Source organism: Eubalaena glacialis, chromosome 3, assembly GCF_028564815.1.
Source record: "Eubalaena glacialis isolate mEubGla1 chromosome 3, mEubGla1.1.hap2.+ XY, whole genome shotgun sequence".
Classification (NCBI taxonomy): domain Eukaryota; kingdom Metazoa; phylum Chordata; class Mammalia; order Artiodactyla; family Balaenidae; genus Eubalaena; species Eubalaena glacialis.
In genome coordinates, this window is record NC_083718.1 from 116,077,136 (window position 1) to 116,098,625 (window position 21,490).

General features: G+C 41.7%; 1 protein-coding gene across 1 annotated transcript in view; it reads right to left on the bottom strand.

The window, feature by feature from the left end:
* The window catches only part of LRRC8C (leucine rich repeat containing 8 VRAC subunit C), an 87,656-nt gene that overhangs the window by 13,628 nt on the left and 52,538 nt on the right, over positions 1-21,490 (bottom strand). The window contains exon 2 of the mRNA XM_061183921.1: positions 17,524-17,665. Within this exon, the coding sequence (XP_061039904.1) occupies positions 17,524-17,661 (138 nt within the window). The 5' untranslated portion in view covers positions 17,662-17,665. The remainder of the gene's footprint in view (positions 1-17,523; positions 17,666-21,490) is intronic.

Here is a 21,490-nt window from a genome sequence, read left to right on the forward strand (position 1 = left end):
TTATGCTCTTGAAATAATGAAGAAAAAGCTCTGAAGCAACCCCCGGGGACTGAAACCATAGTTCTGTACTCAACTGACTTATCTCTGGACACCGTGCAGTTCACTGATAAATCTGTGAGCAGGAGTAAGATAAAAGAAATTGGGAGAGTCCCAGAGAAACATAAATCCTCTGGACTATCCACACCAATGTACAAACAGCACAAAGATACGGAATTCTAACACTGGAATCATACAAATAAACAAAAAAGTATTAAAAGAATCTTTAAAAAAAGATCATTTATTTTAGAAATTTTCTATAGTAATCAAAGAATAATTTACTCGAGTACTCAGCAAGTGAATGATGTCAACTGCCAGGCTGTGGTAGCTGTACCTTGTTATGACATCACAGAAGACTTGCAGGTAAGGTAAGAGTCATGACAATTTGTCATTTAGGTGTGGTGGATGGTAGGAGAATTTTTTTTCCCAGTCATTATGCTTTTTGGAAGTTAAGCTATCTGGACTCCAGAAATACCATTAATTTGGTTCCACACATTCCAAGAGAATAGATCTTTTACCATATAAGGTGAATTTCAGTTATGGATTTTTTCTTTTTTCTGACTCATCTAGATGGCTGATCTCTGGGCAGGACTCAAGACTCTTCTTTTTTCCTCCTTACTTCTTTCTAGGAGAAGGAGGGCTAGTAGAGATGGCAACATTAAAGGAGTAGTGTTAAACCTTGGTGCTCATAAGGGGTTAAGGCTCTGAGTTCCAGCAGGGGATCTCTTGGAATTAGTTTGTTTGGAGTCTCTCTTTAGAGCTTCTCTTAGGAGTCATCACTTTGAAGTCTCTCTTCTTCCTTGAAGTTGATGTGATAGGGTGGGTCTGGAGCTGCCTCCCTCTTGGAAGTGGATTATACCCTCGGAGGGCCAGGGGAGGATAGCTCACACAAGCTCTCCTCTTGGCTTTAGGGAGAATCAATACTCAATTTCCTCCTCCCCACCGCTTCCTCACCCTGTCTCTTCCTTGCCCAGGTTCTCCTTTTCTTCATCTGGGCAAACAGAGATTAAAGTACAGGGAAAGAGGGTAAGGAGGCTTCCTGTGCTTTCTCCAGCTTCTGGTCCAGGTCTTCAGCACTTAGGCAAAGGAAGTCCTTGTGACTTATCTGAGTTCTGGCCTAGCTCACCAGGAGAGTGACAGTGAGGTTTGGGGCCAGAGCTTAGTTTTCATTAAATGTTCTTTTGTCTGTCTTGTCCTCTGTCTATATAGCTCCTGCAGATCCTCTGGGAGAGGAAGGCAGATAGCTGTGGGAGGGAAGAATTGGGCATGCGGACCTTGATCTCAGACTTCTCTCAATCTGTTTGCCAGAGACCCAACTCATCACACCTGTGACATATGGAAATGCCCCAGATGAAGAGAAGGCATTTGAAGTCTATAGTTTAAAAGACTAAAAATAATAAATTTCTATTTTACCATCATTTTTTTTTCATATCTGTGAAGTGGAAATGATGCCAATCCTGCTCATTTAATACAACTGGCTCAGAAAGGCCATGTATTTTATTTTATTTATTTATTTATTTATTTATTTTTTAAACATCTTTATTGAAGTATAATTGCTTTACAATGGTGTGTTACTTTCTGCTTTATAACAAAGTGAATCAGTTATACATATACATATGTTCCCATATCTCTTCCCTCTTGCGTCTCCCTCCCTCCCACCCTCCCTATCCCACCCCTCTAGGTGGTCACAAAGCACCGAGCTGATCTCCCTGTGCTATGCGGCTGCTTCCCACTAGCTATCTATTTTACATTTGGTAGTGTATATAAGTCCATGCCACTCTCTCACCCTGTCACATCTCACCCCTCCCCCTCCCCATATCCTCAAGTCCATTCTCTAGTAGGTCTGTGTCTTTATTCCCGTCTTGCCACTAGGTTCTTCATGACCTTTTTTTTTTTTTCCCTTAGATTCCATATATATGTGTTAGCATACTGTATTTGTTTTTCTCTTTCTGACTTACTTCACTCTGTATGACAGACTCTAACTCCATCCACCTCATTACAAAATACCTCCATTTCATTTCTTTTTATGGCTGAGTAATATTCCATTGTATATATGTGCCACATCTTCTTTATCCATCCATCCGATGATGGACACTTAGGTTGCTTCCATGTCCTGGCTATTGTAAACAGAGCTGCAATGAACATTTTGGTACATGACTCTTTCTGAATTATGGTTTTCTCAGGGTATATGCCCAGTAGTGGGATTGCTGGGTCGTATGGTAGTTCTATTTTTAGTTTTTTAAGGAACCTCCATACTGTTCTCCATAGTGGCTGTATCAATTTACATTCCCACCCACAGTGCAAGAGTGTTCCCTTTTCTCCACACCCTCTCCAGCATTTATTGTTTGTAGATTTTTTGATGCTGGCCATTCTGGCTGGTATGAGGTGATACCTCATTGTAGTTTTGATTTGCATTTCTCTAATGATTAACGATGTTGAGCATTCTTTCATGTGTCTGTTGGCAATCTGTATATCTTCTTTGGAGAAATGTCTATTTAGGTCTTCTGCCCATTTTTGGATTGGGTTGTTTGTTTTTTTGTTATTGAGCTGCATGAGCTGCTTGTAAATCTTGGAGATTAATCCTTTGTCAGTTGCTTCATTTGCAAATATTTTCTCCCATTCTGAGGGTTGTCTTTTGGTCTTGTTTATGGTTTCCTTTGCTGTGCAAAAGCTTTTAAGTTTCATTAGGTCCCATTTGTTTATTTGTGTTTTTATTTCCATTTCTCTAGGAGCTGGGTCAAAAAGGATCTTGCTGTGATTTATGTCATAGAGTGTTCTGCCTATGTTTTCCTCTAAGAGTTTGATAGTGTCTAGGCCATGTATTTTATACAAAATCATATGGCAGAGTCCATGTTTTCTGCTTGAAGCTTTGGGGAAAGATTTAACTCTTCTCTTTAATTTACTTGACCTGGCTGAAATTATAAAAATTAACCAAGATTTTATATTTCCAGTGAGCATATGAGGTTTCTTACAAGGTAAAATGATGATGTAGCTGATGGCCTGTTTATTAGACAAAAGATTTGTGGCTGATACTGCAGAATTTCTAAAAATATTAAGTTAAGAAACTGACCAGTACAATGATACACAAAAGTGATTCAGAAAGGGATCTCTACAACATTGTCTCATCATGCATTAGGTATTTTATGAGTCCAGTATCCAGCACCAACATTTTAAAACTTAACATCAACATCCCAAAACATAAGCTAATGTACTTGAACTTAAGATTACACAGCCTTAGCTTTAGGTATCGGTGCAAAGAATCTCACCAGCTCTTAAGACTAATATACCTTGAGTAGGGAGATGCCAACTCAAATTTAAAGTAGCTAACTCTAATATTGCCAGTTAGCATAGTTTATTTCTTAGGAAGGCTAAAGATTCAAACTTGCTATTACATGATGAACAGTCATGTGTACATTTAAAAGCCTTTATTCCTTTATTCTTAGAAATAAAGTGCTGTTACATCTAAAAAGCTGAAAGTCTTTATTTGCTAGACACTTCCATGTGGACATTTGCCTCACAAGTCTTATTCTTTGTAACACACCACAACACTTTTTTTTTTTCAGGAATATAATTTAAACCATCCTACCTAGAAATCAAGAAACTTGATTTCCCCAGGTAGACTTAACTATCCTTCCTCTTTTGCAGCTATTGCAATATATGGTCATTGCAATATGAACACACACACACACACACACACACACCCTGCAGCAATTATCTTCTGTTTTAGAAGGATGTATATGAATGTCCATCTTTGCAACAGTTTAAACATCTTCAGGGCCAAGACCAAGTTTTGTGTTGTCAGAACTTAGCACAGTGCCTATAACATAGCATACTGAATAAACTGGTACAATGAATGAATGTGTTATTTTGCTTCTCCAACTATTCCTTAAGCTCCTTTGGGGCAGAGATGGAACCTTAGATTATTTTGTATTCCCAATAATACCTAACAGTGCTGGGAACCTAGTCAACATTCAATCAATATGCACTGATTTATTTGCAGTTTCATAGCAAAAATTTCATTAAACAGAACACTTCTTGCTATCACCAAATATACTCATGTAGAAACTAGATATTAATCCGTCAAGGAAGCTATAAAAGAGATTTCTATACTGGATGAGAACTTATACTAAATCACCTCTAAATTCTTTTCCAATTCTGAAATTCTATTATTTTTATTTTTAAAAGAAATTTAACTAGTGTAGGACTGTAACCTTCTTAGAATAAACCAATATCATGAAAATATCATCATTACTCAGAAACCACTAAATTTTAAATGAATTTTAAAACATCTCCGAAAGACTAAAGTATACTAAATAGTTAATGAACATAAGCAAGCCCTCAAAAGTTCATTTGAAAACTGGTTGTTTAGAAAGAAGAAACCATTTTCCCACAAAACAACATGGAGGTTTTTAGACTCTCAGGGCAGTTCATAAAATCTATTCCATGGGTACAAGATCAAGTACTAATACTGTTACAGAACTCAATCAACACTCATAATGTGGTTTATCTGGGGATGCCCGAAATATACTTCTCCATACAACATCCGTATGAATGGGCAATCATCTGGGTAAGAAAAACCTGGTTTTCACCATGGCATTCAACTTTATTATAAAACAACCACATATGGCCAAAACATAAATTCTCAGTTTTGTAAAAATATACTTCATTGGTCTCACTGAAATGATTCTGTAGCTTGCTCTACTGAGGTGCCTCAATGTCTGTAGTTTCTTAAGTTTCTCTGCCATAACAGCATGATTTTTTTTACACACAAACTTTGGCTGTAGTTTTCTAACATGTGAGGGCATATAACACATACAAGTCAGGAATTGTTGATCTATTATTAGCGCATTTTTGCAGTACATCCTCAAAGGACTTTTTCTTTCACGTTTATTGCTCAAGCATAAGGGCCTGTCTCCCTTCTCTGGCACTAGGTTTATGCTAATTATTCTAGAGAGGATGCTCCTCGTATTCCTATCCAGCTCTGCAGAGTGCTGTGGTTAATCTCTGATACTACTAAAGAAAGACCATTTGCTACTGGCTGCTTTTTCTACTTTTTGCAGGGGAGATCTGATTTTTATCAGCTTGTCATTAATTATCCCACACAAAGCTTTCCTCTATCAGTTTATGATCCAGTTTTAAATTACAGTTCGTACAATTGTTTTTATTATTAAGAGAGTCAATGAATTCTTAGAGCTGCTGAAGCACATTGATGCATTCACTCAACACACATTTCTTGAGTGTTAGGTCTAAGACACAAAGGTGGGTACAAAGACGTATCACATACAGATCCTGCCTTTTAGCAACTTGAAGTCTTGAATGGGCCATGAGATATGTTCTTAACATTTTCTTCCACACATTGTGGTTAGTTAGGTGTCAACAAAGAGGTAATACTAATTGTTTTGGTAGTTCATAAGGTCCCAGGTTCCAGACACTGCAGGATTAAATTCTTTGTCTTAACTCTGGCAAGTCTGAAGCTTAAATCTCAGAAGGCTGACATTTGCAGTAATGCTCAATTTAGGTCAATATTGACTTCAAGCCTTACACAGTGGATCCTAGCAAGAAAATACTGCAAGGGGCTACACTCCCCCATGCTGTCTCTATATCTGCCACACTGGCCTCTTGTGATTCCTTTGCCTGGAATGTTCTTCTTCCAGATACCCACGTACCTCCCTCTCTCAGTTCCTTTAGTTCTGCTCCAATGTGACTTTTTCAGAGAGGACTTCCTCGACAACCCTACTTAAAGTAGGACCCCTGTCCCTCTCTCTCCTTACACTGCTTTTTCCTTACAAAGCACTTATATCTGACATTATATTTTAAATGTATCTTTATTTTTTTTTATTATTTTTTAAAAATTTTTATTTATTTATTTCTGGCTGTGTTGGGTCCTCGTTTCTCTACGAGGGCTTTCTCTAGTTGCAGCGAGCGGGGGCCACTCTTCATCGCGGTGCGCGGGCCTCTCACTGTCGTGGCCTCTCTTGTTGCGGAGCACAGGCTCCAGACACGCAGGCTCAGTAGTTGTGGCTCACGGGCCTAGTTGCTCCGCGGCATGTGGGATCTTCCCAGACCAGGGCTCGAACCCATGTCCCCTGCATTGGCAGGCAGATTCTCAACCACTGCGCCACCAGGGAAGCCCCTAAATGTATCTTTATTTTTTTGGCAGGGCCTTGTCATTTTTATCACTGCCTAACCCCATTGCCTGGAACTATTTATTATATGTTAAAGACAAATGCGCATGGTTCTCAGGACACATGGATTCTCCTTGTAGCCTCCCCTCCAACAGGCTATTCACTCTCTACATGGGCATCTGCAATAATAGGAATCTCACTACCTAACATGACATTTTCAGAAAGTTCTTAACTTTTTGAAAGTTGAGTTTGTATTGAGCGAAAATCTTCCTTCCCAAAACTTCTGTTGTTGGTTCTATTTGGTGTTCCAGGACACGTGGAATCAGTTTAAACCATCTGCACTTTCCACATGGCAGCTCTTTGAGCATCTGCTGTCTGTTCTCACAGTCCCATCAATCTTCTCAACTTTAGGCTATGTATACCTTCAACCAGGTCTCATAGAAGGGTTTTTGGTCTCTCTTTTCTGCTGGTCACAATCTCTTAAGTTATGGTGTAAAATACCCAGAAATTAGCACAGTATCTCTGTAATTCAAAGGTCTCAGTCCCTTTCCACAGCCGTTAAATGCTCACTGTACATTAGCACATGCCAAAAATGTCTCAACCACTTTTCCTCACTCCCTCATCCCTTCATTCCACAGACTGAACTCTGGTGAGCACTTATACATGACCCACAGGACTGCTATTGTCTTTCATTCTGGGGATGCAGAAATGAACCCTACAGACGAGGCCTGGCCTTATAAAGTTTCTTTTTTTTTAACAAATGCATAGTTAAAACCAAGTCGTCTTTTTTTTTTTTTTTTTTAATTAATTAATTTATTTATTTATGGCTGTGTTGGGTCTTCGCTTCTGTGCGAGGGCTTTCTTCTAGCTGTGGCAAGCGGGGGCCACTCTTCATCGCGGTGCGCGGGCCTCTCACTATCGCGGCCTCTCTTGTTGCGGGAGCACAGGCTCCAGACGCGCAGGCTCAGTAATTGTGGCTCACGGGCCCAGTTGCTCCGCGGCATGTGGGATCTTCCCAGACCAGGGCTCGAACCCGTGTCCCCTGCATTGGCAGGCAGACTTTCAACCACTGCGCCACCAGGGAAGCCCCTAAAGTTTCTATTCCTAACAATTAGAGGTAATTCTTCCAACTAGAGTTTTGTTTTTTTTTTTTTTAATTTTATTTATTTATTTATTTATGGCTGTGTTGGGTCTTCGTTTCTGTGCGAGGGCTTTCTCTAATTGCGGCAAGTGGGGGCCACACTTCATCGCGGTGCGCGAGCCTCTCTTGTCGTGGAGCACAGGCTCCAGACGCGCAGGCTCAGCAATTGTGGCTCACGGGCCTAGTCGCTCCGCGGCATGTGGGATCTTCCCAGACCAGGGCTCGAACCCATGTCCCCTGCATTGGCAGGCAGATTCTCAACCACTGCGCCACCAGGGAAGCCCTAGAGTTTTGTTTTTGAAACAGAGGGATGCTAAATCTTAGAGCTAACAATTCACCCACTTGTAAAATTTAGAGTTAGGAAATTTCCTGCTTGTGAAATAGAATATTTGCACAGAGATTTAGAAATGTACAACTGGAAAAGGGATGAGAATTAGATGGAGCTTCTGAAGAAATTAGCTCATACAGTCAAAGTGTTTTGTTGTGTGTGCAGTGGGATTGGGGACCCTCGGGGCAGAGGGCTGAACTCTCCATATTCCTCAAGGTATAGTATGTTATCAAGTCCTGCAAAGCCCCTCTTTCCCCATCTCCTTCATCTCCTCTTCCTCCTCTCTGTTTCTTTTCTTTCCTTTTATCATCTCACACCATTCTATTCCCCTTCACCACCATAAGTGAGCACTCTTCATATAAATTTTGGTATATGTTCACCAAGTTGCTTCTTCTAAAAAAAAAAATCTAACTAGAATTTTCTTAATATTGCTTTGAATTTATAAACTAATTTGTGAGGACTGAACATCTTCGTAATATCAAGTTTGTGCCATCCAAAGACATACAATGTCTTTCCATTTATTCAAATTGTCTTATATGTAATTGACTAGGCATTTAAAAGTTTTTTAAGTTCTTGCATATTCTTTTTACTTTATAAACTTATTTATTTATTTATTTTTGGCTGCGTTGGGTCTTCATTGCTGCGCGTGGGCTTTCTCTAGTTGCGGTGAGTGGGGGCTACTCTTCATTGCTGTGTGCGGGCTTCTCATTGCGGTGGCTTCTCTTGTTGCAGACCACCAGCTCTAGGTGCGCAGGCTTTAGTAATTGTGGCGCGCAGGCTCAGTAGTTGTGGCTCATGGGCTCTAGAGCACAGGCTCAGTAGTTGTGGCACACAGGCTTAGTTGCTCCGCGGCATGTGGGATCTTCCCAGACCAGGGCTCGAACCCGTGTCCCCTGCATTGGCAGGCGGATTCTTAACCACTGTGCCACCAGGCAAGTCTTTGTGTATTCTTGATTAGCTTAATTCCTAGATATTTGATAGTTTTTGTTGCCATTCTGAGTGGTATCTTATTTTTTGTTAAATCTTTTAGTTGGTATGTATCTTTCTAGTTGGGAGTGTTTTATTTCATAGTTTAAAAGTTAGACACAAAACAATAATACTAGATTTAAAGATAAACTATATGAAGGCCAGATGTCCCCAAACAATAGGAATTATAAAATAACAAAAATGCAGGATTTTACAAAGGAAAACAGTAGTACTGGGGACAAAGGAGCAGCACTCATTATTTATATTAAATAGAAGACTCCAGATATAACCTAGAAACTTACTAGCCTTGCAGTTAAAATGTAGTGCCAGTGTTAGCCTAATCCTTACCACAGGGTCACTGTATGGCTGGGAGGATCCAGATGTGGTCAGTGTTCTCAGGGAAATGGGAAAGAGGGGCCTTGGAGAGGAACCAAGCGAGGACAGAAGAATTCAAGTGGATCTGTTTGTCTGATAGGATGAGAGGATCGGGGAGGGTCTCCAAATCAGGGGTCCTGATTAGAAATACAAGATTATCTCCCTCCATATCATGATAAACCCACTTAACAGAGATTTTTAAACACAGATTTTGGTGATTTACAGTACAGGATCCACAACAGAGACTAAATATACAGTAAATCTCATTTGCTTCACATAGGAAAAAATCCAATACTCTGTCAGTGCTTTATTATTTGAGGGAAAAGATGTATTATTAAACAATCAATAGGCAACATGGTCATAACAATCCATAATAGTGAAATAAAAGGAAATGTTCCCCATTCACTGACTGGCATTGGACGGCATCAGATGATCTAAGAAAAGCATTTAGATACATGCCCTGTGTTAAACCCAAGCAAGTGAGGTGAAAGGCACTCATATGTTATTCTTGTGGCCAGGAATTCACTGCGCATTAAGTTGTCAAGGTGATAGATGACAAGAAATAAAGTTCTAGGGAAGAAAAAAGTATCAGTTTGAATAAACCACCATAACAAGGAAGTCCTAACTAAGGCATATTTTTGTTACTAGATGTAACAGGGATTTTGAAGTAGTGTTTGTCTCACAGCATCCACCACCATCCCTACAGAGATGTGAAAGGTTTCTCTTTAAAATTATTTTCACCATCAAATGATTTTTGTTTCGTATTTCCCAGACTGAAGTAGAATATTGACATGTCGTGGGTACATAGAAACTTAATAAAACATATCTTAGATGAGGTCTTCATTTTAAGCCTACCCATTGGTGCTATCTGCTGTTTCATTAGGATTCTGAATTTCACCTTAAACAATAGGCTAATCTAAGTATGAATTTCTGAGTCTCCATCTGTAAATTCAGATTTGGCAAAAGAAAAAGATCTACTAGAGATCCCGGTTAGTATGGGACAGAGGATTGGGGGAGAGAGGTATTACAGAAGCAAGGATTCAGGGCACATTATCAAAATGAACTACTCTGAAATCCCTCTGCAGTCTATAATTTTTACCACCTGTGCTTTCCAGTGAAGGCCATGTGCCATGGTGTTGATGCTGATGGTTCTAAATCAGAGAAGCAGTTGAGTATGTACCAAAAATAAAAGCGGGGATTAACTCCAACCAACCAGCTCAGACGTTCCAAACTCTTCTCCAGTGTGAGCCTGCTGGCCAGTTTGCTCCTGGTGATTGGCTTAGTACACAAGGATTTTTTTTTTTTTTGGTAGGTGGTTTCAAGTCATTGAAATCATTCTCTTGGCTTTTTTCCCCCCTAATTCAGAAAGCAGGAAATGTCTTTCCTGTGTAGCAGTCACAGAGCAGTCCCCTAGGGTTTCCAGGGGGCTTGTCTTCCAGTTCCTGTTTCTGGTTTCTAACTGTTAACTCTATATTTGGTAATGGCCTGACGATGGGGCTGTTTTGGATTTGGTCATAATAAGATAACCTGGAGTCACGGAGCAGAGATCTAAAGCAATCTTATTTTTCCAGGAAGCAACGTGTTGACCTTTCAGGATTTCGTCTATTTTATTGAGTGTTTTGAGTATCTGAATAATGTTGTTTATTTATAGCACAAGGTTGGGTGTTTATGCTATGGTCCTTGAGGGTCTGTGACTGTACAGAAATAGGATACATACACTCTCCTGGTTTACAATAAGTTTATATTTGTTTCTTTGTTTCTTTCTGATGTAATCTAAGGAATGCTCTTTATGCATGCTCTTATTCCATGGCAGCCTTGAAAATAGCTACTTGCTCAGAAATGAATAAATATTTGTCAGATGAGTAAGACAAGTGTTGATTTTTTTTTTTTAATAAATTTATTTATTTGTTTATTTTTGGCTGTGTTGGGTCTTCGTTGCTGCTCACAGGCTTTCTCTAGTTGCAGCGAGCAGGGGCTACTCTTTGCTGTGGTGCACAGGCTTCTCATTGCGGTGGCTTCTCTTGTTGCGGAGCATGGGCTCCAGGCACGTGGGCTTCAGTAGCTGTGGCACGTGGGCTCAGCAGCTGTGGCTTGCAGGCTCCAGAGCACAGGCTCAGTAGTTGTGGTGCATGGGCTTAGTTGCTCCGCGGCATGTGGGATCTTCCCGGACCAGGGCTCAAACCCATGTCCCCTGCATTAGCAGGCAGATTCTTAACCACTGCACTAGGGAAGCCCACAAGTGTTGATTTTAATCCTTTTACATCAGGGTAAGAAAGAATCAACACCCCATTGATAGTTGATAACTTCCTCCTTCCCCCAGTATCTTTAAAGCTACATAGTGTTAAACCTATATGCACACAATCTTTTAGGAATAAAGAGATAATGAAATATTGTTTGCCATTGGAAGAAGCCATTTATAAAATAGTCAAAAAGCTATTGGATTCCTATTTTACCACCAGAGTGCTCTTCTAACCCTACTTAGATTTTGCTTTGTCGTGTTTTCAAACCCCAAGCGTTAACTTGTTTTGTAAGTAAGATCAGAATGACTGCACTTTCATTTCACAAAAGGAAAATCAAGGCATAAAAACATATTTTGATTATTGTAAGATCACCTTGGAAATGGGAAAGGATTTTGAGCTTCACAGAGAACCTTTTGCTTATGAAGCTATCAGTCATTAAACCAATTTCAGAGGATTATCATAGGAGAGCTAAAATAAGAGATTAAATTCTCCCCCTTGGAAACATTACTTTCATTTGTAATATGAATACTGGGTGGTTTTACTTTCTTTAGTAATTTATATCTTATTTCTTGTCTCTTTAATATTCACTATAGGTTGGAAGTTTTTTTTTTTAATAGCAGGTGTATAGTGAATAATCTTGTAGAGAATCTAAGCTGTAATTCAGAAAATCAATTCTTTTTATAACTTTCTATTTTCTCTTTTAGTCATTTTGCACTTGTTTTTATACTTAAAATCCTGTTTTACAAGCCAAAATTTGGCCACAGGATCTGTGCAATTGTAATGATTCCACAACATCCCATAGCAGGGTGCACAGGGTTGAAAGCCACATGCTGGAGAACTGACCTGAGATCTGAACCCTCACTGCATCCCTCTTGGCTTTGGGGCATTACCTAACCTTTCAGATGAGAATTCTCACCTGAAAGATGGGACTAATCTACCCCCCAGGGGTCCTTCTGGGAGCTAGATAAAGTACATAAGGATTCTACACACAGGTAGCACAGGTTCCTTACCAGTGTCACTCAATGCGAGTGCTATTAGCATCCTGTATTCTGTGGGAATGCCCCACCCAGGGCAGGATGCCCCCGAAAATGCCATGAGGACCCATAATGAGGGCTTTGTGAAATGATCACACTAAGTCTATTGCTTATGCTGATTTTTTCTTCCATTCCTCTTTTTTAAAATGTATAGTTTGGCTTTGTATACTCATTCTTTGAGAATTAGCTCAAATTCACCTCCTCAAGTCCCTAACTTCCAGTAACTGAGATGACATCATATTTAATGCTCTTGAAATCTACCACCATAAAGGCGCTTACACACCAAATGGCATTGCTTCTGTATCTGTACAGTCTGTAGACTATTAGCAGTCTGAGGGCAGGGGCTGTACTGTATTTCTCTTTCAGTGTTTCGAGCACCCCACATAATGCCTGACGTATCTCGGGTGCTTAGGGATGTTTGTTGAACAAATGGTCCACCCCATATGAATTCTGAGCCTGGTAACCTTCATATTCTGATGGAATCTTCCTTTGGGGTATTTCACATTTTTTAGAATCTTGACATCTCAGACTACACTTCCTGTACCCAGTCAACTGGCGTCCATATTCTTCTTAAAGGCTGTAAGGATAAAACAGGCCTGTGTGTGAAGGGTCCGGATTAGGTCACCCATCTGAGGGGCAGGTACTGAGTGTGCTGGGCAGGGTGCTAAGTGGGATGCTTCTGTGCAGCAGAGAGACGTGACGGGGGCTGTGCTCTGGGAAGATGGTTCTGACCAGGGCTCAGGAAGAGATGCTTAAGTTGTCCTTGAATCCCCTTCTGAACTCACTGTGGCCACATCCCTAAATGATGTTCATCATAGACATTTTCATAGGTCCACACTACCATTTTCATTTATTTTGTTCCAAGTTAGCTACTAGTTCTTATAGATGCTCTGTGTGGTTTCTCTTTTCTGCGTTTCATCCTGTTATGGAATAAGTAAACAAGAGAAACGACTCCATACTCCAATATAAAATAAAAAATTAAAAAAAAAAAAGGAGAAACAACTCCTGTGCTTGTTCATAAGCAGGTCCTGTGGCAGTGCTGGTGCTGTGCGTGGCACAGTAATAAAGACAGACGGAGAGTCCTCCTGCAGATCTCTGTCACCTCCCTCTGCTATTTCCCAAACTTGCCATTCCAAAATTCGCCCTTCTCCACTACCTACCTTGTTGCCACATCCTGCTACCTCCCTTACCTCACAATCTCTCAGCAGATGTGTCACTTACTATTTCACAGAAGCTACAAGGCACACACTCCCATCTTACTGTGCCTCTCCTCTCCTGCAATAAAATGCATCTGTAGCCATCATTACTATTCTTGTGGAAGGTACCCCCTCCACCCAAATCAAGGATAATCCCACCTGGATCCTGGATCCATCACATCCTTCCTCCTGAAGATGACCATTCTTCTCTTACCCTGAACTACCGGGTCTTATATCCAACTGCTTACTTCTCCACTTGGATATCTAACATATTTCAAACTTAACATGCTCAAAAACAAATTTTTTCCAAGTGGCTCAGGCCTAAAAATCTTAGAGTCATTCTTTTTTTTAAAAAAAAAAAACTTTATTTATTTATTTATTTTTGGCTGCATTGGGTCTTCATTGCTCTGGCAGGGGTTACTCTTCATTGCGGTGCACAGGCTTCTCATTGCGGTGGCTTCTCTTGTTGCGGAGCGTGGGCTCTAGGCTCATGGGCTTCAGTAGTTGTGGCACACAGGCTAAGTAATTGTGGCACACGGGCTTAGTTGCTCCGCGGCATGTGGGATCTTCCTGGACCAGGGCTCGAACCCGTGTTGCCTGCATTGCAAGGCAGATTCTTAACCACTGCACCACGAGGGAAGTCCCTAGAGTCATTCTTTTTTTTTTTTTTTTTAACATCTTTATTAGAGTATAATTGCTTTACAATGGTGTGTTAATTTCTGCTTTATAACAAAGTGAATCAGTTATACATATACATATGTTCCCATATCTCTTCCCTCTTGTGTCTCCCTCCCTCCTACCCTCCCTATCCCACCCCTCTAGGTGGTCACAAAGCACCCAGCTGATCTCCCTGTGCTATGCGGCTGCTTCCCACTAGCTATCTATTTTACATTTGGTAGTGTATGTATGTCCATGCCACTCTCTCACCCTGTCACATCTTACCCCTCCCCCTCCTCATATCCTCAAGTCCATTCTCTAGTAGGTCTGTGTCTTTATTCCCGTCTTGCCACTAGGTTCTTCATGACCTTTTAGAGTCATTCTTGATTTCTCTTTTTCTCTCATACATATCACTCACGCTCAGTTCAATCTTCTAGCAAGTCTTAATGTTTTTCCTTCAAAATATATCCAGAACCACGGCTTCAATCCTGGTCCAAGCCATCTGATTCATGTCTTCCCTGGATTATTGCACTAGCCTTCTCAGTAATCTCCCTGCTCCCGCTCTTGCCCCCCATACTGTATTCTCAACACCTAGAGTGGTCTTGTCAAAACCTAAGTCAGATAATGCCAACCCTCCAAACATGTCCCACCTTTGTCAGAGCAAGGACAAAACCTTTACAGTGGCCTCCAGGCCCTACATGATCCGGCAGCTGTTACCTCCCAGGCCTCATTCTTCTATCACTCTTCTCCTCACTCTGCTGTAGCCTACTGGCCACCTGGCTTTTCCCTCAACATGCGAGGAATACCCCTGCTTCAGGCCTGTGACATCACCACGGGTCTTCCTAGGATCCTCTCAACATTCAAACTTATAGTATTATCATAAACCTCATTTGGTACCAGAATCATTGGAAAGAAAGAGGATTGGAGTCACAGCTTGCCAGCCAGGCAGCATCAGACTCTCTCCCTTTGGGGGAATCTTCACAACTGCCTGTGCGGTGGCCCACACCGCTGCCCAGGAGCTAGTCTCTCCCCAGGCTTCTCCACGATCATCTCAGGTGCAAGAAAAAGAGATCCACTGTAGGCAGATTCCGGATTTACTCTGGCTTCGATGCCTTATGCTCCAAAGGAGCCAAGAGCTCTTGTAACTCAATAGATACACCTTCCATGTATCAAGGGACATGCCCAGTTACAAGTGTCACCACAATCACAGAAATCCCATCTATTGCTTCCTACCAGGCGCTTATCATTCTCCCAGCCCAGATGCAGTTGACCAATCAGCAGCCATTTATGCCATAAGCAATGTTGCCTAGTAACACAGTTAACATTCTACCTTTATCAGGCTCCCAGGGAAGCTGAGCTAGAAAGTTGAGAAAGCCAAATGTCAAATTCTCCTGCAGAAGGGGAGGGGTCCTGTGACTGCTTTGTTCATCGTGTCTCTTGCTCCTTCTGTTCCCTCTGTCCGGATGGCTCCTCCCGGGACATCTGCAAGGCCCGTTAACGCAGTGACTTCAGTTCCCTCCTCAAAAGTCGCCTCCCAGTGAGGCCACCCTATTTGAGAACCACAACTCCTAATCTCACCTGCTGTGATCTCCTACCATCCTCGTATGCTTTATCTTCTTTTTCATTGTCCTTATTACCTTCTAACACATATAATTTACCAACTGATTTTGCTTATTTTGCTTGTTTTTTCCCCCATAGAATTTAAGTTCTATAAGGCTGGGATATTTGTCTTTTATTTCTTTCCTCCTGCACTGATAACGCTTGGCCCCTAGAACAGTGCCTGGCACACAGTAGAGTCTTCAACAACTATTTGTTTTATTTATGAATGAATTAATGCCCTTTCTCTCTTTCAAACTCTAGTTTTTCATTGGCATCCTTTTTTTTTGGTGGGGGGAGGAGGGCGAGATATTTTCAGCCCACAAATAAAAAGCAGCATGGTGTTAGGGATTAAGGATAGGGACTTTGGGGCCAAACTGCTTGGATTTCAATAAGGGTTTTGCTACTCACCTTGGAAGTTTCTCTAATCTCTCTGTGCCTTAGTTTTGCAACTATAAATGGGGATAATAATAGTATATCCTAGGGTTGGCATGAGGATGAAATGATTTAAAACATGTGTAAAGTGTTCAGAAGAGTGCCTGACACGTAGGAAGCACTAGATGATAACTATTATTAAAATCAACGTCAAAAAGGTCTTTATTTCTATTCTGCACCACTTCTAGCTATTTCCCTCTCTCCTGACTCCTCTTCCTCTCAGATGATCCACTTGAAAGTTCCATAAGACTTTAACTCCCATTCACTTTTCCAACCAGTGACACTAAGATTTCTAATGCCCTAGTTGCTGCTTTTCTCCCCTTAGCCCATGAGTTAGTTGAACCACCTGCCATCACTGACCACACCTGAGCCCCTCCTCTCTCTTGGTTTCCCCCCGTCCTTATGGCTGCCCCTCCTCAGCCTTCTTCAGAGGAGCCTCCTTTTCATTCATTCACTCTTTACTGTTATTACTGACATCATCTCACCAACCACATTCTCCTGGGGTGACTCCATTCCCAGGCATGGCTTCAACTCTCACGCTGATGACACCCAAAGGGTGTCAGTCCTAATGACTGTTTCCTAGAGATGTCATGTCCTTTCTCACATCCATGACTTGGAGCTTTCCTTCCTCTTCCTGGCACTTTCTTCACCCCCAGCTCCCTTTTCCTGACTGGTTCTCAAGTTTTAATACAACCATTTCTCTCGTTCCTCTCCTTTGGACTTGCATAGAGCTTTTCAGAAGCCTTAGCACAGTATGACCTCTTCTGTTGTTTATTTATTTAGTTTCCCCCTAGAAATGAACTGCTTAAAGGTATATATGTCCTCAAAGTATGGTGCCTGATACATAGGTTTGCAAAAAAATCTGGATTCAATATATGAATATACAGTATCTATATAGAACAAATTATGATTCAGTTACAATTTAATTCAGAACTAAGCATTGGGTAAGATAATATCTCATCAAAATGTCAGTCCTTCCAGAAAATCTTATCAGGGGTAAATATAAGAGATAAAGAAAAATGTTCCATTTTAACAATATAAATGGCACTCTGGCTATACATACTATATTTTACTATATTCTACATTTTGCTGTGGATATAAAACCAACTTTGAAAGATAAAGGACTCCCTTTGATGTTCGTGACATCAAATATTACTTGACTATAGTCAACTGCTCTCTGAGCTCAGTTAAATCTTACAAGTACCATATTTACCTAATTAGGAAAGTTTGGGAAATTAGGCTTCAGGCTCCCTGCCATGATTACAAACACCACACATAAGTAGAGAAGAGCAACTGATATATACATGGTTAAAAATCACACACTCTTTTTTAAGAGGTTTCAACAGCTTAGTGTCTTGCTCTGGCTCTGTTCTGACATGAGTCTAGGCACCTACCTGCAAAGTGCATCCGAACACACCGATCATCAGCATGGCCACGGACAAGTAATCGGTAAATACATCCCACCATGGCTTCAGAACCCGGAAGGCAGGCTGCTGCTCAGAGAACTGCCGGAACTCCGTCACCGGAATCATGTTTCTGAGAAAAGGGAGATTACTGGTGAATTAATTTTTCTTTATGCACAACCTACTGCATTGTTAACAACATTTGAAATTCTGCTTCAACTCGTCGGATTCAGTGGTCTGAATCAGTCCAGGAGCTGTCACAGCACCTCAGAGTTTCAACAAGCCACTGAGAAATCCACCAGTTGAGGAAATAAGGAGCCCCATGTAGAAAACGCAAGTACCTTTACTAACTCTTGTCTAATCAGCGGGTGCCCTTTAGCTCCACATGGACCAGAGAGAGCATGACCAGAGCCGCCCGTTATTTCCTGGTGTCTCCCTTCCCCTAAACAGAGCACCAAGATGCCAGAAAGAGCGGAGCCCATCCTTTAAAATGTTTCTGCTATTTATCTTATCATCTTGGGTTTTTGTTTCAAACTATTTTTTTAAGTGTATCCTCAGCATTGGTTTGTATTAATTATTTACTAAGCCCTATTTGTAAAGACTTTTGCTTGCTCCCTGGGGAAGGCAAACGACTTTGCCACTGGTCCTTTTCTTGTAAAAGGGACAATCTCATTGTGGGGAGGAGGTGTTGGGGAGAACTTCAATTTTTTTTTTGCCCTCCCTCTTTTTTTGGTTCCTGTGCTTTTGACTTGATTTTTTTCTCTATTTCCTAAACTCCTTATATTTCACTGTGAACCTCAAACGCATCCTCTGAGAAATCAGTTTTCTCTGGAAACACCTAACTCTATCTAAATGACAGAGGATAAATGAATTGGGTGCACTGAGGCTCTGGGAAAAGCGGAAAAGAGACACATCCTTTTCTTAGCCTGCATTGTCCTTTCTTATCGCTCAGTCCCACTGCCTGTATTATGATCTAAGACTGAAGGTAACCATCCAGCTACTGGGAGAAGGAATAAGGGTGGCCAGTGAAGGCCAAAAAGACAGTTTCTCTCCCTTTTGCCATCTCTGGACCCAATAATCTTGCTTTTTACACCTGCCCTTGTTATTTAGTCTGATTAAAGGCAGGGAAAGGCTACATTTGGTGCTCATTCTCCCAAGCCTTTTTGTTTCCTGGATCTTCTCTTCCCTAATAGTGAATTAAAGGCTGTACAATAAACAGCCTAGAGAAAACCAGGGCCTCTTCTTTGAGTTCACTGCTGTTTATCTTTGGAAACTATTATAATGTGTTCCATTCCATCTCACTGCTTTATCTGACTTTTTCTTAAGCAGTAACTTGTCTTCCTTAACACAACGTTGAAAATTCAACCGCTTGGTGCTGCTTTTACCTATGACCTACCTACTTGACATCTGTGCAGCATTTGATATGATTGCCTCATTTTATTGAAACACAACTTTCCTTTTCTTTTTTTTAATATTTATTTATTGTTGGCCGTGCCAGGTCTTAGTTGCGGCACTCGGGCTCTTCGTTGTTGTGGCATGAGGACTTCTTAGTTGTGGCACGCAAACTCTTAGTTGCAGCATGCATGCAGGATCTAGTTCCCCAACCAGGGATGGAACCAGGGTGCCCTGCATTGGGAGTGCTGAGTCCTACCCACTGGACCACCATGAGAAGTCCCCAAACACAACTTTCTTAACTCCACTTTGTTACCACCACTGGGCTGCAAGTTTCTTGAAGGCGGAATACCTATATGTTATGCATATGTGTGTTCTCAAAACATATGTTGCAGGCAAGCCACCCAAGCTAAATAAAAAACTTCACTTATTCCTAGTGTTACTAGCATTTCAGACTAGTCCAAAGTTTGATTTTCCTGACCTTTCATGACCTTTTTCTTCTCAATGGATCATTATAATCTCATGGCCCCAAATGTTTTCTCGTCACAGCTGTCCCGTGGCGGTCACAGACAGGCACGAACTCATCTTAACTTCCACATTCTGCCTAGAAGCTACTGTCTTGTTCTATTTTGATCCTACCACTTACCACAGTCTCTGGAAAACAAGAGGCTCTGAACAACTGTCTGTTACATGGATGGGTGAATTCAGATGCTTGTTCATGGAGCAATGCTCACCCAATCAGATTGGGGGGGACCCTAGCCAGCTACAGTGACAGCACTAACAAGTATGGTACCTGTGCTGTCGTCTACATCCTTTGATAGATTTAGTTATTGTCTCCTTCATTCTAAGTTCCTGTACATCTTGGAGGGAATTGGGCTTGTTCTTTGAAGCAAGAAACAATTTCAGGAATAAAATATACCAATGTGTATTTCATTGAGAGCTGTGTTCTCAAACTTTTGGACCTCAGGATCCCTTCATGTTCTAAAATGTAGTGAGGAGGACCTCAAAGAGCACTTTTTAGGTGGGTGATACCTACCAATACCGGCCACATGAGAAATTAAAACCAAGAAATGTAAATAATATATATTAACTCACTTAAAAATAACAAACCCATTACAAGTTACCATAAATTGTTATTATAAAAAATAACTATATTCTCCAACACAAAAACAATTAATGAGAATAATGGCATTGTTTTACATTTTTGTAAATCTCTTTAACAGCTGGCTTAATAGAATATAGCTGGATTCTCATATCTGCTTCTTCAATCTGCTGAGATATGTTGTTTTGATTGAAATTTATGAATCAAATATATATGCAGTTAGAAAAGGGAGGAATATCTTAACAGACTTTTTATATAATTGGGGATATTAACTTTTGATAATATATCAAACTAACTTGGTTAGTTGCAATATGGAATCTGAAAACTATATCAATGAACTTTTCAAACTCCTTGATGTTAAAACTCATTCGTCAGGGAGGACCTTCAAGATGGTGGAGAAGTAGGATATGGAGGTAACCTTCCTCCCCACAAATACATCAAAAATACATCTGCATGTGGAATCACTCCTACAGAACACCTACTGAACGCTGGCAGAAGACCTCAGAGCTCCCAAAAGGCAAGAAACTCCCCACGTACCTGGGTAGGGCAAAAGAAAAAAGAAATAACAGAGACAAAAGAATAGGGACGGGACCTGCACCAGTGGGAGGGAGCCGTGAAGGAGGAAAGGTTTCCACACACTAGGAAACCCCTTCCTGGGCGGAGACTCCGGGTGTCGGAGGGGGGAAGCTTCGGAGCCACGGAGGAGAGTGCAGCCACAGGGGTGCGGAGGGTAAAGCAGAGAGATTACCACACAGAGGATCGGTGCCGACCAGCACTCACCAGCCCGAGAGGCTTGTGTGCTCACCCGCCGGGGCGGGCGGGGGCTGGGAGCTGAGGCTCAGGCTTCGGAGGTCAGATCCCAGGGAGAGGACTGGGGTTGGCGGTGTGAACACAGCCTGAAGGGGGCTAGTGCGCCACAGCTAGCCAGGAGGGTGTCCGGGAAAAAGTCTGGACCTGCCTAAGAGGCAAGAGACCATTGTTTTGGGGTGTGCGAGGAGAGGGGATTCAGAGCACCGCCTAAACAAGCTCCAGAGACGGGCGCAATCCATGGCTATCAGTGCGGACCCCAGAGACGGGCATGAGACGCTAAGGCTGCTGCTGCAGCCACCAAGAAGCCTGTGTGTAAGCACAGGTCACTATCCACACCTCCCCTCCGGGAGCCTGTGCAGCCCGCCACTGCCAGGGTCACGTGATCCAGGGACAACTTCCCGAGGAGAACGCAGGGCGTGCCTCAGGCTGTCGCAACGTCACACTGGTCTCTGCCGCTGCAGGCTTGCCACACATTCCGTACCCATCCCTCCCCCCGGCCTGAGTGAGCCAGAGCCCCTGAAGCAGCTGCTCCTTTAACCCTGTCCTGTGTGAGTGAAGAACAGACGCCCTCAGGCGACCTACATGCAGAGGCGGGTCCAAATCCAAAGCTGAACCCCAGGAGCTGTGCGAACAAAGAAGAGAAAGGGAAATCTC